At 38.8% G+C, this 16,075-nt stretch overlaps 1 protein-coding gene across 1 annotated transcript in view; it reads left to right on the top strand.

Annotated features, from left to right (window-relative positions):
• Positions 1–7,442, top strand: part of MLANA (melan-A) — a 32,997-nt gene extending 25,555 nt beyond the window's left edge. Inside the window, exons 3-4 of the mRNA XM_023588441.3 lie at positions 2,978–3,088; positions 6,639–7,442. Coding sequence (XP_023444209.1) covers positions 2,978–3,088; positions 6,639–6,707 — 180 coding nt within the window. The 3' untranslated portion in view covers positions 6,708–7,442. The remainder of the gene's footprint in view (positions 1–2,977; positions 3,089–6,638) is intronic.
• Positions 7,443–16,075: the final 8,633 nt, after the last annotated feature.

Below are 16,075 nucleotides of genomic sequence, written 5' to 3' on the forward strand. Positions count from 1 at the left end.
ATTCTATACCTAGACATGGTGGAAACACGTGTGGCATAGTACATGTAAGTTTTTGTTTAATATTTTTTTCTATATGTTTATTCCATTATGTGTTTGTATTAAAAAAAAAACAATGCTTTTAGTCTTTTCATGGAGTGAAAACTATACAAAATCAATATATTGGTACCCACTTCTTAACTCTCAAATACTACTAGCTTGAAGCTATTGAATACAAAGACAATGATTTTTCCCCTCCTTTCTGCTTCAGTGCTCTCATCTCAAACTCATCCAAGTGAAGAATAACAGAGTCTTACATCATAAGCTCGGGCACTGTGAACAACTTTTTCAGTAAGGTTCAAGTTCAACCTGTCATGCTTCCATTCCTCCAGGCCTAAATCAATGATGCGGGGAGTTTCTGGAAAATTTATGAGATAAAACTGTTTGTTTAAATTCTCTAGTTCCCCTAGTGCCTAAAGTTGCTCTCCATCATATTTATTTTTTAAATTAACATTAATATCTTATTTGGGGACTTTCATATCTCTAGAAAAGCAAGGTTGAGAATTAGCAGTCTATGAAATAAAGGCAAAAATATGTAAAATAGTCCATTAAGTACTGTATTTAATGACATAATTACCTTCCTGGCTCTCTTCTATGATTCTATTTTCATTTTAAAGCACAAGAACATAACTAAACATACATGCACATTTTGAGTTCTTGAGCTACTCCACCTTTACAAACCTTCATTAAGCTATAAAATGCTTTTCCATGTTCAGTGACCACAAACTGGTCAGGAGGGTGGTTGAAGTTTAGATCTCCTAAAATTTCTCCCTTGGTTAGTAATACCCTCAACCTGAAAAGCATTTTTTGGAAGAAAAGACTCCATTATGCAGCAACATATTTCTGAAGCAGAGAGTGGGAAATGATTTGTAAGAGATTGGAAATTGGTGTTTATATTTACCAATTTTACTACTTCACTTGGAAGTTTAGTTCATAAAATACTTTTGGTTCTTGAAGAATGTCAAGGTACCTGCTGACAGCTCAGTTTACACTCATGCATTCTGTTTCCTAAGACATGGCCAAGGTACACACTGGAATACCCTGGGGTTCTTGTTCAGTGCAGATTCTGGGACTGTCTCAGGGCAGTAACCAGGAATCTGCATTTTAACAAGTACTCTGAAATATGAATGCAAATGCAGAGGGCTATCAGTGGGTGAGGAGAAAGGATCATGTTTAAAAAGGGAAAAGAAAGTGAAAAGAGAAAGAAAAAAGCAATTGAGGTAAAAGGGGAGAGCACATTATCTACCCTTCTGGAGGTTTAATGCTGGAAGTAGGGGAGAGGAGCAGAACCTCCTGGGTTCTGATGTCAAGATTAGGGTCCTTGTGCATATATCCTTCCATTGAGTAGGGTCAACAGCAATATAATTTCAGGCTAGATTTTAGAATACTACTTCCTTAAATACTACAGACTCTTTAAATACCATCCATTCCACATCCAGGCTCATCCAATCAATGGTCCAACCTCTTGCACATCTCCTCTTAGGGGAAATCTGCCTTGAAGTCCTGCTCCCCCAACTTAATAGGACCCAGTGAACAAAGTCTTGCTGTGAAGACAAACCTGAAGAGCAGCTGAACAACCATACTGCTTCCCTCTTCTAGCCCCTCTTGGCTAATACTACAGAGAGTATGCTACTAATGCCCCACTGGTTGGATTTGGCTCAGAGGTATTTTGCCTGCATTTTAAAAAGTTGAATTAGATGCCAACATTCAAATGTAATATTTTACATAAAAATCTAAATTTCTAATTTATTTTCAAGGAAGTGAAAAAAAAAAATGCTGGCATAAACCTGCAGCTAGGCAGGTGGATTGTCCCTTAGAGATATATACTCTCTCCCTGTCTTCAGGCCCACCTGTCCCACTTGACCTACTTGTGTTTCCTACCTGGTGCCTGTGTGCATCTGAGTTTGTACCTCCTGTATCAGTGTCATACCAAGAGTGGGCAGTTGGAGTGGGTGCAGGCAGTGAGGGGGAGCAGTCTGTCAAGCAGCAAACAGTAGTTCTCGAAGTGTGATCCTAGACCAGCAGCATCAGCCTCACCTGGAACTTGTGAGAAATGCTAGTTCTTGGGTCTTCTCCCAGACCTACTAAGTCAGAATCAGAGTGGGACAAGAAATATGTGTTTAACAAGTCCTCCCTCTGATTCTCATGCGTGCCATGGAGAATTTAAAAGCAATAATAAAACTGAGGAAAAGTCTGCCATTTATCCTCATGATGTGACAGCAGTTCCAATATCAGTGGTGAAATAGTCCCTCACTAGCGTAGATTGCTTCTGCCATCCCCACTTTGGTGTAACTCTGCCTTGTACACATTGTTGTCATTCTACTGTACAAAAGGATAGCATCAACCTCTAAACCCCTAAACCGATGCAAAACACCAAACTATACTTTTACCCACCCCACCCCCCAATAACTCAGGGTACATAACTCAGCGTTAGTCTGACTTGAGCTTCTGCAGCATTTCTATCTACAGACATGCATTGAGTCTTCATGGTGTTTATGGTATTTTGCTGCCATTATGGGGAAGATGGAAATAGATAGTATTTTTCCTGCTGTGAAGGAGCTCATACACTTGTCCTCACCGTGATGCCAGCTCTTGCCTCACTAGCTCTGTTCTATTCTCACACTCTTTATCTGAGGTTCATTGTTTAGATTTACTCTATTTCTTCTTTTTCCCTTAAAAAAAATGGGTATCAGATCCTATACAAGGTAATTTACCTTTAGTTACCTTTAGTTAATTCCCACAACAACTCCAAGAGGTAGGTTGTATAATTTTCATATACGGATGTGAAAACTGAAATTCGGAGAGGTAAAGTGACCAGCCAGAGGACAAACAGCTAGTAAGTGGGGTTAAAACTCTTCTTAAAACCTCTATTTCCTTCTCTTTTCTTGAATGAACTCAATTATTATTTTCACATACTGACCCCCATTAACCAACATTTCAGGACAAAAGCCTTCAAGCTGGTACTCAAAGTACCTTGTTGGTAAGATGCCTGCCTGAGGGTCTTACTCACCAGGACAGCAAACCTTTTCAAGAGCACTATTTTAAATCTCAGGTAGGTTGAGATCTTGCATCTTGGTGGTTTTGTGGAGAGCAGCTTTTAACTCAGTTGATATAATCATACTCATATAAAAATATATGGAAATCATAGATATTTTATTAAATTGTATCCGCTAATACCTAGATTTTTAGGGGTCAATAATAACAGCCCCACATGTAATATTCAAAAGAAGAACTTGGTTCTGGATACAATATCCTTTTCTGTTTCCACTTCATTTGTCTTTTTCCTGAATTTTTATCTGAGGGAGAAAAAATGTGCCTATTACTAACTGTATAGAGCTGTGCTGTCCAATACAGAAGCCACTGCCACTATGGCTATTGGGCACTTGAAACACAAATAGTCTGAATTAAGATGTGCTGTAATATATACCAGATTTAAAGGACTTTGAGAAAAAGATTATAAATCACTCATTAGTGATTTTTATATTGAGTATATGTTGAAATGAGAATATTTTGGTATTTTGGGCTAAATAAAATACATTATTAAATTAATCTTGGGTGCCACCCCAATCAAGATAGTGAAGCAAGACATTTCAGGGCTCCATTCCCCCACAGAATCTTTGAACAACCAGCAAACAGTGGCAGAAATATCTTTCTCAAAGCTTCAGCAAACTGTTAAAGGACTGTTCTAACAGGGAGAACACCAAATCAAGAAGAAGGCTACTTAAAAGTGGTAGGATTTTGTGGAGCCCTTTTTGTCCCTCCCCAACACTTCTCCAACTCAGCATGGAGCCAGCCTTGCACTCCCATTGTGTGTATCCCTGGTCCCAGTTCCAGAGGGAGCAGAGAATCCTTTGTGCATATCCTGTACAAGAATATATGTCTGGCCTAGTCTGTCTGGTGGTGGCCTGAGTGACTCACCATCCCAGAATTTGCCCTGCTTATAGAAGGCAGCTTATAGAGCTTTAAAAGGGAATGTTGTACTGCCATCTAGTAGCCCTCTAACAAGGTCTGAACCAAGTGTAAACAATAAAGTTTTTTTTGCAGAAAAAAAAAGGGGGGGGAGGGGTGGAATATTGTAGGAGAGCAGACAAGTGGCTGCCTGCGGGAAGGGATTACAGTGCAGTGCCTGGGACCAGGAGGACACTGTTTCCTAATGAAGAGGGGACATTCATATCCTTGAAATGGGGAGACTTCCAGGGCTGCATATGCAAGCCCAAGACAAGATGCTAGCACAGAAAGGATCAGTGCAGCCTCTGCAATTTGACCTGGAACTGCTCTCTAAACTCATTGTATGGATAAGCCCCAAAGGAGAGCATTCACAAACATCAATCTGCAAGGACTTGGAAAGGTGTTTTCTTCCCCCCTCCCCCTGCTATTTTGTTGTTGTTGGCTCCTGGCCTTCAAGGAAAGCTCTGTCATAACATTAGCAGGTATAAGCTTAAGGAACAGATGACTCAGAGTCTAAATTCTAGTGACAACACATTAAAATATAAAAATGTCCAAGTTTTAACAAAACATACAAAGAAATAGGAAATGATTGCCCAGGCAAAGAAGAAAATTAAAGCATTAGAAACTGTCAATGAGGAGACCAGACCTAGGACATACCAGACAAAGACTTTTAAAAAATGGTCCTAAATATAGTCAAAGAGCTAAAGGAAATCAGGAAAATTATAGATGAACACAAAGACTATCAATAGAGAAACAAATTATGAAAAGGAACTAAACAGAGCTGAAGACCACAGTGACAGAAATCAAAAATTCCCTAGAAGGGCTCATCAGCAGATTGGAGCTAGCAGAAAAAAAAAAATCAGTGAACCTGAAGATAAAGCAATTGAAATCATCCAGCCTGAGAAGCAGAAAGAAGAAAGTATGAAGAAGAATGAACAGAGCCTGAGGAAACTGTGGGACACTAACAAGTATACCAACATATGCATTGTAGGATATCTAGAAGGAGAAGAAAAGGCAGAGAGAATATTCAAAGAAATAATAGCTGAAACCACAACCAATTTAATGAAAGACATGAATATAAACATCCAAGACACTCAATAAACTCCAAACAGGAAAAACCCAAATAGATCCCACACTGTAGCATATTATAATCAAACTATTGAAAGTCAAAGATAGAGAGTTCTGAAAGCTTCAAGAGAGAAGCAAAATGTCATACACAAGGGTGTATGACAATAAGGATAAGTGGTGATTTTTCATTGGAAACCATGGGGGCAAGAAGGCAGTGGGAGGACATAGTTAAAGTGCTAAAAGCAAAACTGCCAACCAAGAATTCTATATCCAGCAAAACTTTCCTACAGAAATGAGGGTGAGATTAATGTAGTCCCAGATAAACAAAAACTAAGGGAGTTCATCACTACTGTATCAAACATACAAAGATGGTAGGGAGTTTCTGCAGCTTGAAAAGAACGGACAATAGATTGAAGTCACATGAAGAAAACAAACATTTCCATAAGGGTAAAGGCAAGGGTAAATATAAATACCAGTACTACTGTATTTTTTATTTGTAACTCCACTTTTTACTTCTTACAGGATCTAAAGGACAAATGTATAACATGTAATTATGAATCAGTGGTTTTGGACACCTAATGTAAAACATGTAATTTGTGAGAAGAACTGCATAAAAGTGGGAGGACAGCAGGGTAATGAACATGTATACCATTGAAATTAAGTTGGTATCAAGGCAAACAAGACTGTGATAGATTTAGAATGTTAAATTTAAGCCCCATGCATCCATATCAGAGAATATGCAAGTTTATAGAAAAAGAAATTAGAGTACAGGATGTTGGGGGGCAGACTAAATGGGGAGGTAATGTATAATGGGTATAGGGTTTCTGTTTGGGGAGATGGGAAAGTTTTAGTAATGGAGGGTAGTGAGGGTACTGCAATATTGTGAATGTGTCAATCCCATTGAATGGTATGCTTGGGAGTGGTTAACACGGGAAAGTTTATTTAGTATATATATTCCCATTTAAAAAAAAAAAGCAAAAGAGACAAAAGAGTCAGTCCTGTGTACTGACTCTGGAACCAAATTATTGTTTCACTCTTAGTTTCACCACTTACTGTCATCTTGGGCAACAGGCTTAATTTCTGTGCCTCTACTTCCTGATCTATAACAAGAAAATATCTCATAGAATACTTGTGAGCATTAAATGAAAGCTGGACATGGAAGTGCTCAACAAATACTAGCAATATGCCTTTAGACACAACTACAAGGATCTTACATCATAAAGATGAAAGGCATATTAGTGTCTGTAAGAGGGTATAAGAATTCATTAATTAGGGCTTGGTACTTCTATTGACAGGGATCATGCAAGTATAAATAAACTTTTGAGATTTTAAGTAACTTTTTTGGCCCCTATTTTTCTCTATTCTTTCTGCCAACAATGTTTCAAAATACATACCTGTGATATTTAACAATCGTTACAGGATTGGACAGAATTTAGAAGTAAACACCAGAAGTTTCAGTCCACTGCAAAAGTATCAGCATGATGCAAAGTGCAGGCAAGGAGGCAAATTATTTGGTACTTGATCCCTCCTCCAATAACACGTGCACTGAGCCAAACCCTTTCTCATTACCTTTTTCATTCTCACAGGTTCCAAATGCTCCACCTGTCTATGAAAAACTCTCTGCAGAACAGTCACCACCACCTTATTCACCTTGACAGGCAGCAAGTCACCTGAAGGATGCTGAATGATTTCATTTACACTTTTGCTTGGATTTAATATAGATATCTATTAATAATAATCTGCTTTGGAATGCTACAGGAAAATCATCAGTAACAATAAATTTAGTGTTAAAGTCTTATTAGGGCAATAATCAGTACTAATTGAGTTAGGAAATGAGAAATACTAAAATGGGAAAAATTTTGTCAAACTTTTTAATATTATCTGTGCCAGCAGTAATTGCTAGACAGAAATCAGATGTAAAAAATATATGGTGGTGTTTTCAGAGGTATGGATTCAAGTCAAAGTTCTGGGACCACCCAATTTCTTTTCAGTTGAAATTTGGTGAATAAATAACAAATTAATATGCAGATTTTTTTGAAGAGACAGTGTCCTGACCAACATGAACTATACAGAGAATTGTTGCAGGTAGAGTCTGCATTATGGAATATGCATAAAGGACATCTTTATAGTTTTAAGAAAGAGAGACTATTGACCTACTAAATTATCATATTTATCTGATCAGGGAAGCCTCAGTAATGTCTCTTTGGGCTCTAAAACCCTATAATTCTACAACAGTATACTGAGAAGACCTTATATTTTAAGTAAAACTTACATGCAATGCAGTTTTAACCACATTTCACTTCAAGGCTCAATGGTATAATTAATGACAAGAATTTTTCCGTTAAACTAGAATGTGGGGTCAGGAGTTAAATCAATAAAATCTATTCTGGTTTGTCTGATGTCTGTGTATTGTCTTAAATGTACTTTAAAACTGCCTGCCCTATGGCATTTTTAGTTCCTTTGGGCTCCCAAATCCCTCTCATAAGAACATGTAAAAGAAGTCATAAAGGACCAGAGATTCTGAAATAGTATAGTAATTTGTATAGCAATATCACTATTTTTTTAATTTTATTTTTTGCCCACTGAGGAGTCTGGGTCAAGGCCAAAATCTCTGTGTGATCCTTTAGGCTTATGCTGCAAGGCTCTGCCTGGCAAGCCTCATGGGGAGAAGCTGCCCTTCCCACACCAGAGTTGGTGTACAGCTAGTGCCTTACAATTTTGTGAAGGGAGTTATAGTCAAGAACTCAAGGGAAACGGACTTGGCCCAGTGGTTAGGGCGTCTGTCTACCACATGGGAGGTCCACGGTTCAAACCCTGGGCCTCCTTGACCCATGTGGAGCTGGCCCATGCGCAGTGCTGATGCACGCAAGGAGTGCCGCACCTCGTAGGGGGAGCCCCACGCGTAAGGAGTGCGCCCCGCCCAGCGTGAAAGAAAGTGCAGCCTGCCCAGGAATGGCGCCGCCCACACTTCCCGTGTGGCTGATGACAACAGAAGCAGACAAAGAAACAAGACGCAGCAAATAGACACAGAACAGACAAGGGGGGGGGGGGGAGGATTAAATAAATAAATCTTAAAATCTTAAAAACAAAAAACAACTCAAGCTCCCCCTGCCAAGCTATGTTTATATACATACCTGCATTCTCAGCCAAGATTTCTCCTTTCAGAGACCTTCTTATTGGGGGCCTCAGCTGATACCTCCTTATCAGGGGGCCCTTGACTGAGGCACTCTCCTCCATTTTGACTCAGTAGTTTTCCACCCCTAGCCCTTGCCCTCTCCCTCCCTTCCCCCTCTCCCCCCCCCCCCCCCCCCCAGTCCATCAAGAGTCAGGAGCCTTTTGGAGAGGGGCGGGCTCCTTGGTGGTGAGATGATTCTCCATCTGCTTTGAATGCCACCTGACCATGCCTGGTGCCATTTCGTGAGGAAAAATGATGGAACATGGGGAGCCAGTACCTTTCTCTTTTGTGTCTTGCTTGCACTGTCATTAAGTAGATAAAGTCTCAATTGTTACTTTCAGTTTGGCTCATTGTCCTAACTGACCATCTCAACATCCACATACCACCTACGCTATTATTTAATATTTTTTTTCAGTCAACCAGCTTTTTTTGTCTTACATTTATATCACTGCCCTAAATGGAAAACCAGTGTCATGCCCCATAAGTAGAGGATAACTATTAAAATGAAGACAATGAAAAATTAATTTTATTAAAACTTAGGAAAATACTGATGGCTGCAGAAGGCTTTGAACCTGAGATCTACTCTCTTCGTTAAAGATGGAGATTACTAAGAGAAAAAAATTTGAAGACTCTCTGTGGGAGTTGAATCATGTCCCCCATAAAAGACCTGCTTAAGTCTTAATCCACATTCTTGTGAATGTGAACCTATTTGTATATAGGACTATTCAAGATGTTATTATTAAAGTATAGACTCATTTGTAAATAGAATCTGCAAAGATCCTATTTAAATGAGGCCAAATTGAATCAGGGTAGGCCCTAATCATTATGACTGGAGTCCTTATAAGCAAAAGAAATTTGGCTACAATCACTCATAGGAGTGGAAGTCAGCTGAAGCCAGAAGTCTGCAGATATAAGAGAAGAAGCCACAGGAGAGATTACCACGTGATGGAGGACTGCTGGAATTCTGTGGACTCTGGGAGAAACAAAACTCTCTAATACCTTGATGTTGGACTTCTAGCCTCTAAAATTATGAAACAATTCCTATTGTTAAAGCAAACCCATTGCCAGCAGCACTGGCAAATTAAGACACTCTCCTTGACACAAAAGGATTGAAAGAGAAACAAATAACTGTCTTACTATGTGATTCGCTATCATTTAATGCTTAGTCAGCAAAACATCTAAAATTGTCTTGTGTTGTAGGAAACACCAGGTAGTACAACTGCATCATTTTCTTCAAAAACAGATTACATTGGGAAAAAAAAGCTAAATAAAGAGACATTACATATATTGAAAAAATGTTATTCAACAAAATACTAAAATTCCTCCTACCCCCTTCCTGATTTTGTCAAATCTTACCACTTAAAATAAACCCGACAGTTTCTCTGAATCTGTAATTCCACATGGCAACCACTGCAATATACCCTTTACTGGGGCACTCCTCGGTATTTGGATGACTCAGTGGCAGGGTATAGTAGGTTTAGGAACCACACAATTCCAATTACTTTTTCCTTTCTATCCTATCAGCAATTATAGGATTAATGTTCTGTAAATAGGCCAGTGCTTGATTTTATAGTTAATTTGTATTGGCAGTCATGACAGAAATTATAGAATTTTTTAAAACTCGCCTAAAATTCTTTTCTCAATTCTGGTTACAGACAAGATCAATATACTTTTGCCTATTCTTTCTGATAAGCACAGCTAAAACCTCTGGACATTATCTATTAAACACATATAAGAAGACTGAATGGTACAGAGAAGAAGACAGACTGGCAAGGGATCAGGGACTCAAGGAATGACATGGCTCTGAGTTCCCTGGATTTTCCTTTTGCTTCATATACCCTGAACTGGATGCTGGAGCAGATAGCAATCTGGAAACACCAGATTATGACACAGACCATAAGCCCTCAAGAAAAGCCTGCACTCTTTTGACAAAGGACCAGGAAAAGGCCAACCAAACAAGACAAATAACGTTAGACAGTAACAACCCTACTCCACCAAAACCTATGCAAAAGGGGAAGATGCCATACTAGGAAGCTCCAGGAGTCAGTCTCTCCACCAAAACAATTATTGAACTGGCAGGAATTGCCTGAATCAACTATTTTAAAGCTCTGAAGTCTAGTGGAACACTGGGCAGCATCCAGGAAAAAGCTGGAGGAAGAGGCTGGCAAATTGCAGTAAATATTGGTGAATTTCAGCCCCCTTGCAGTGGCTACCATTCCCATTCCCTCAGCCTCAAGGTGGACAGCAGTGGGAACTACAGACTGGGCTTCTAGTGCAGCTTGCTGGTGCCAAGGTGAGCTATATGGACCCAGTCCTCCAAATTCCAGGTGTGTGTAGCCTGATCACTGATCACAGCTTTTCATCAGCTACTTCAGATTACTAGGGACTAGCTCTGAGTACGACCTTTGTTTAGAATCCTCTCAGGAAAAATGAGCAGAGGGACCTGGGCTCAATCCCCAGGGCCTTCTGATAAAGGTGTGCCTGTGCGGTGAGCAATGCAGCAAGATGATGATGCAATAAAAGAGAGACACAGGGGAAACTGAAGGTGATACACAACAGAAAAGCAGGAACTGAGGCAGCGCAAGTGACAGGGCACCTCTCTCCCACATTGGAGTTCCCCGGGATCGAATCCTGGTGCAGCCTAGAGGAGAAGATGGTAAGAGAAGACAAAAAGAAACAGAAACAGAAGATCACACAGCGAATGGACACAGACACCAAAATGGGGGGGGGGGAGGGGTAGAAAAAAGCCATAGGAGAAGCTCCTGGTACCCTTGTTGGTCCCTCCACTAACCCTTACTAGTGAAGTATGGATGCAATGAGGAGACACAACAAGGAACACGAGACATAACAAGTAGGGAGTAGAGAGAGCACTCAAGCAATTGGGTGCCTCCCACCCACATGGATGTCCTGGGTTTGGTTCCCATTGCCTCCTAAAAAAAAAGATAAACACACAACAAACAGACACAGAAAGCAGAAAGCAAGCACAAACCACAAGGGGGGAGGGAAATAATTAAATAAAATACATCTTTTAAAAATTATTTTAAAAACTGAGGAAGAGATGAAGACATTCCCAGATAAACAAAAGCTGAGGGAATTTGTCACCATTAGATCTGCTCTATAAGCTATGTTAGCTCCTCAGACTGAAAGGAAAGGACACTAGATAGTGGACTGAAGTGGTATAAAGCCTTCAGTAAAGTTAACCAGATAGATAATTTTAAATGCCAGTATCAGTAAATTGTACTTTTGGGTATGTAACTCCACTTCTTACTTCATACAGGTTTTAAAATGAAAAGGCATTAAAAGCAATTATAAATCTATTGTTTATATATATAATGTATAAAAACATAATCTGCAACTTTGAAGGGAGAAATAAACAGTTCTACACTGAGAGTAGGAGGCTTAAATATATTATTTTCAATAATGGATAGAAACCAAGACAGACAGTCCATAAGGAAATATAAGATTTGAGTGATATTCTAAACCAGGGGTTCTTAAACCAGGAGACCACAGACCCCCAAGGGGTTTGTGGAAAGATTTCAGGGGGCCCCTGAGCTTGAATTGAAAATTCAAAATAACATTATTCTTGTGGGGATGTGTTGGTGCTGGTGTGATATATTTATTAAATAATACACAGTACAGTGTGGACTTAGTTTGATTTTTATTTTGACATAGCATGTTCTGAGTGCAGTGGACAACTGCCTGCAAAAAGGCTGGTAAGGATGGCAGAGATGGTTTTAGGACACCATGGGAAAACTTGAATTTCTACATGTTTGCCAAAAATGACTGTTTAAATGGATATTGAATGGTGTTAGGTTATCAGGTATTGAAATTATGGGAAAGTTGTAAAACATAATTTTGAATAATCCTAAAATTTAATTTAAAGACATGCTGATGTTGAGTGTCATAAAACTATCTGCTGCTACATTCTGAGAAGGGGTCAGTGGTATTCACCTGACTGGCAAAGGAGTCCGTGCAACAAAAAAGGTTGAGAACCTCTGCTCTAAGCCATCTATACCTAGCATCTATACATAACACTTCACCCAACAGCAGCAGAACATACATTCTTCTCTAATATACATGTATCATTCTCCAGGATAGGCCACATATTAAGTGACAAAACAAGTCTCAATAAATTAAAAATTTTTTTAGCACACAATATATTTTCTCTGATCACAAAGGAATGTAGCTAGAAATTAATGAAAGGGAGGGGAACTGGACTTGGCTCAACAGATAGGGTGTCCGCCTACCACATGGGAGGTCTGTGGTTCAAACCCCGGGCCTCTTTGACCCGTGTGCAGCTGGCCCATGCACAGTGCTGATGCGTGCAGGGAGTGCCCTGCCACGCAGGGGTGACCCCCGCGTAGGGGAGCCCCACACGCAGGAAGCGCGCCCCGTGGGGAGAGCCTCCCAGTGTGAGGGAAAGTGTAGCCTGCCCAATAATAGCACCGCACACACCGAGAGCTGACACAACAAGATGACGCAACAAAAATAAAAACAGATTCCCAGTGCCACTGATAAGGATAGAAGCGGTCACAGAAGAATACACAGCAAATGGACACAGAGAGCAGACAACTGGGGGGAGGGGCGGGGAGAGAAATTTTTTAAAAATCTTAAAAAAAAAAGAAATTAATGAGAGGGGAAACTGGAAAATTCACAAATATGTGGAAATTAAACAATGTACTCTTAAACAACCAATGGGACAAAGAAGACACCACAAGCAAAATTAGGAAATATTCTGAAACAAATGAGAATGAAAACACAAGATACCAAAAGTTATGGGACATGGCAAAGGCATTGCTGAGAGGAAAATATATACCTCTAAATGCTTATGTTAAAAAGGAAAGATCTCAAATCAGAGATCTATCCTTACAACTGGTAGTTATGTAAAAAGGAGAGCAAACTAGAAACACACTGTGATAGTTTGAAGCTGTTTGTACCCCAGAAAAACATGTTCTTCAACTTAATCCATTCCTGTGGCAGTGTACTCATTGTCAGCAGGGCATTTTGATGGCTTACCTCAGTCAAAGTGCAGCCCATCTTAATCCTATTACTGGAGTCCTTTATAAGAGAATGAAATTCAGACACAGAGAGAAAGCCAGAGGGAGCAGTCAGAAGCTGAATATCAGTGGAACCTGGAAGAGAAGGGAGAGACCAGGAGATGCCACCATGTGTCTTGCCGTGTGACAAACTAAGGACTAAGCATCAGGAGCATCCAGGCCCAGAATCCCACAGTCTTTGGGGAAAAAGCATTGCCTTGATGATACCTTGATTTGGATATTTTCTTAACCTCAAAATCACAGCAAATAAATTTCCAACGTTTAAACTGATCCATTGCATTGCTTGAGCAGTCAAGGAAACTGAAACACACACAAATTACCTACTCTGACTTAAGAAGAAATAGAAGATCTCAACAAACCATTAACTAAAGAGATTGAATCAGATGACCTCACAGGTGAATTTTATCAAACATTAAGAAAATGAACACCAATCCTGCTCAAACTCTTCTAAGAGACTGAAGAGGAGGAAATACTACCTAGTTCTACATCAACCTAACACCAAAGCCAGATAAAGATGCCACAAGGAAAGAAAAATACAGACCAATATTTCTTATGAATATGGGTGCAAAAATCCTCAACAAAATACTAGAAAATCAAAACAAATAGCACATTAAAAGAATTATAACCATGACTAAGTGAGATTCATCCTAGGTATGCAAGGGTGGTTCAACATAAGAAAATCAATTAATGTAATATATCACATCAAAAAAGAAGGAAAAAAAAAACCCATATGATCATCTCAATTGATGTAGAAGAGGCATTTGATAAAATCCAAGACTACTTCTTGACAAAAATAATTAGGAAACTAGGACTAGAAGGAAACTTACTCAACATGATCAAGGGCATATATGAAAAACCCATGTCTAATATCCCAGTCAATGGTAAAAGACTGAAAACTTTTCCTATAAGATCAGGAACAAGACAAGGATGCCCACTGTCACCACTGTTATTCAAAATTGTACTAGTAATTCTAGCCTGAGTAGTTAGGTAAGAGAAAGAAATAAAAGGCATCCTAATTGGAAAAGAAGAAGTGAAACTTTTCCTGTTTGCAGATGACATGATTCTATATACAGAAAATCCTGAAAAATCCACAAAAAATTACTAGAACTAATAAGCAAATTCAGCAAAATGGTGGAGTATAAGATCAACATCCAGAAATCAGTCATGTTACTATACATTAGTAATGAAAAAATTTAAGAAGAAAACAAGAAAAATTCCATTTATAATGGCAACTATAAATCAAATATCTAGTCATAAATCTAGCCAAGGATGTGAAAGACTTCTACACATAAAACTATTAAACAATTACTAAAAGAAACAAAGCAGACCTAAATAAATGGAAAGAAGGACATTCCATGTTCATGGATTGAAAGAACAAATATTGTTAAGATATCAGTTCTACTCAAAACGATTTACAGATTCAGTGCAATCCCAATCAAAATACCAGAAATGGAAAAGCCAATTTATATGGAAGGGGTAGGGGCCCTAAATAGCAAAAGCCTTCTTGAAAAAGAAGAACAAAGTTGGAGGACCCACACTTCCTGATTTCAAGACTTATTACAAAGCCAAGATAATCAAAACAGCATGGTCTGGCACAAGGGCAGATATATAGTCCAATGGGCTTGAATTGAGAGTTCAGAAATAAACCCTCATATTTATGGATAACTGATTATTCACAGGCATGCAAATCAACACAGTTGGAAAAGAATAGTCTCTTCAACAAATGGTATTGGGACAACTGGATCTCCATTTGCAAAAAAAAAAAAAAAAAAATTAAGGTGGACCCCTATCTCACACCAAATACAAAGATCAAATCAAAATGGATCAGTCCTAAATATAAGAACCAGAACTATAAAACTCCTAGAAGAAAACATTGGGAAGCATCTTGAGGACATTGTGTTAGATGATGATTTCTTAGGCTTTATACTGAAAGCACAGGCAACAATAGAATAAAGAGATAAATAGGACCTCATAAAAATTTTTTTTTTAAAACTGTGCTTCAAAGGACATAATTATGAAAATAAAGACATCTTACACAATACAACAAAATATTTGGAAACTACATATCCAATAAGGATTTAATATCCAGTATATAAAAAGAAATCCTAGAACTCAATAACAAAAAGATGTAAAGCCCAATAAATAAATGGGCAAAAGATTTGAATAGTAATCTCTCCAGAGAAGATATACAAAAGGCCAAAAAAGCACATGAAAAGAAACTCAACATCGTTAGCCATCAGGGAAATGCAAATCAAAGCCACATGAGATACCATTTCACATCCACTGAATGGCTACTATAAAAACAACAACAACAGAAAATTACAAGTGTTAGAGTAGAAGTGAGGAAATAGGAAAACTCATTCATTGTGGTGGAAATGTAAAATTGTGCAGTGCTGTGGAAGAAAGTTTGGCAGTTCCTCAGAAAGTTATGTAGAGAATAACTATATAACCTGACAATCCCACTTCTAGGTATATACCCAAAAGTACTGAAAGCAGGGACTTGAACAAATATATGCCCTTGATGTTTATAGTGGTCTTATTCACAATTCCCAAAAGATGAAAGCAACCCAACTGTCAACCAATGAAAAGATAAACAAAATGTGGTACATATATACAATGGAATATTATTCAGCCATTAAACAGTAATGAAGTTCTGAGAGATGGGGCAAGACGGCAGCTGAGTAAGGAGCTCCAAGAGTCAGTTCGTCCTACAGGGCAGTTAGTAATCATTCAGAGCTAACTAAAACATCTCTTTGGGGGGCCCAGGAGACCAGAAAAGCATCCTCCAACA

This window comes from Dasypus novemcinctus, chromosome 8 (assembly GCF_030445035.2).
Source record: "Dasypus novemcinctus isolate mDasNov1 chromosome 8, mDasNov1.1.hap2, whole genome shotgun sequence".
NCBI lineage: Eukaryota > Metazoa > Chordata > Mammalia > Cingulata > Dasypodidae > Dasypus > Dasypus novemcinctus.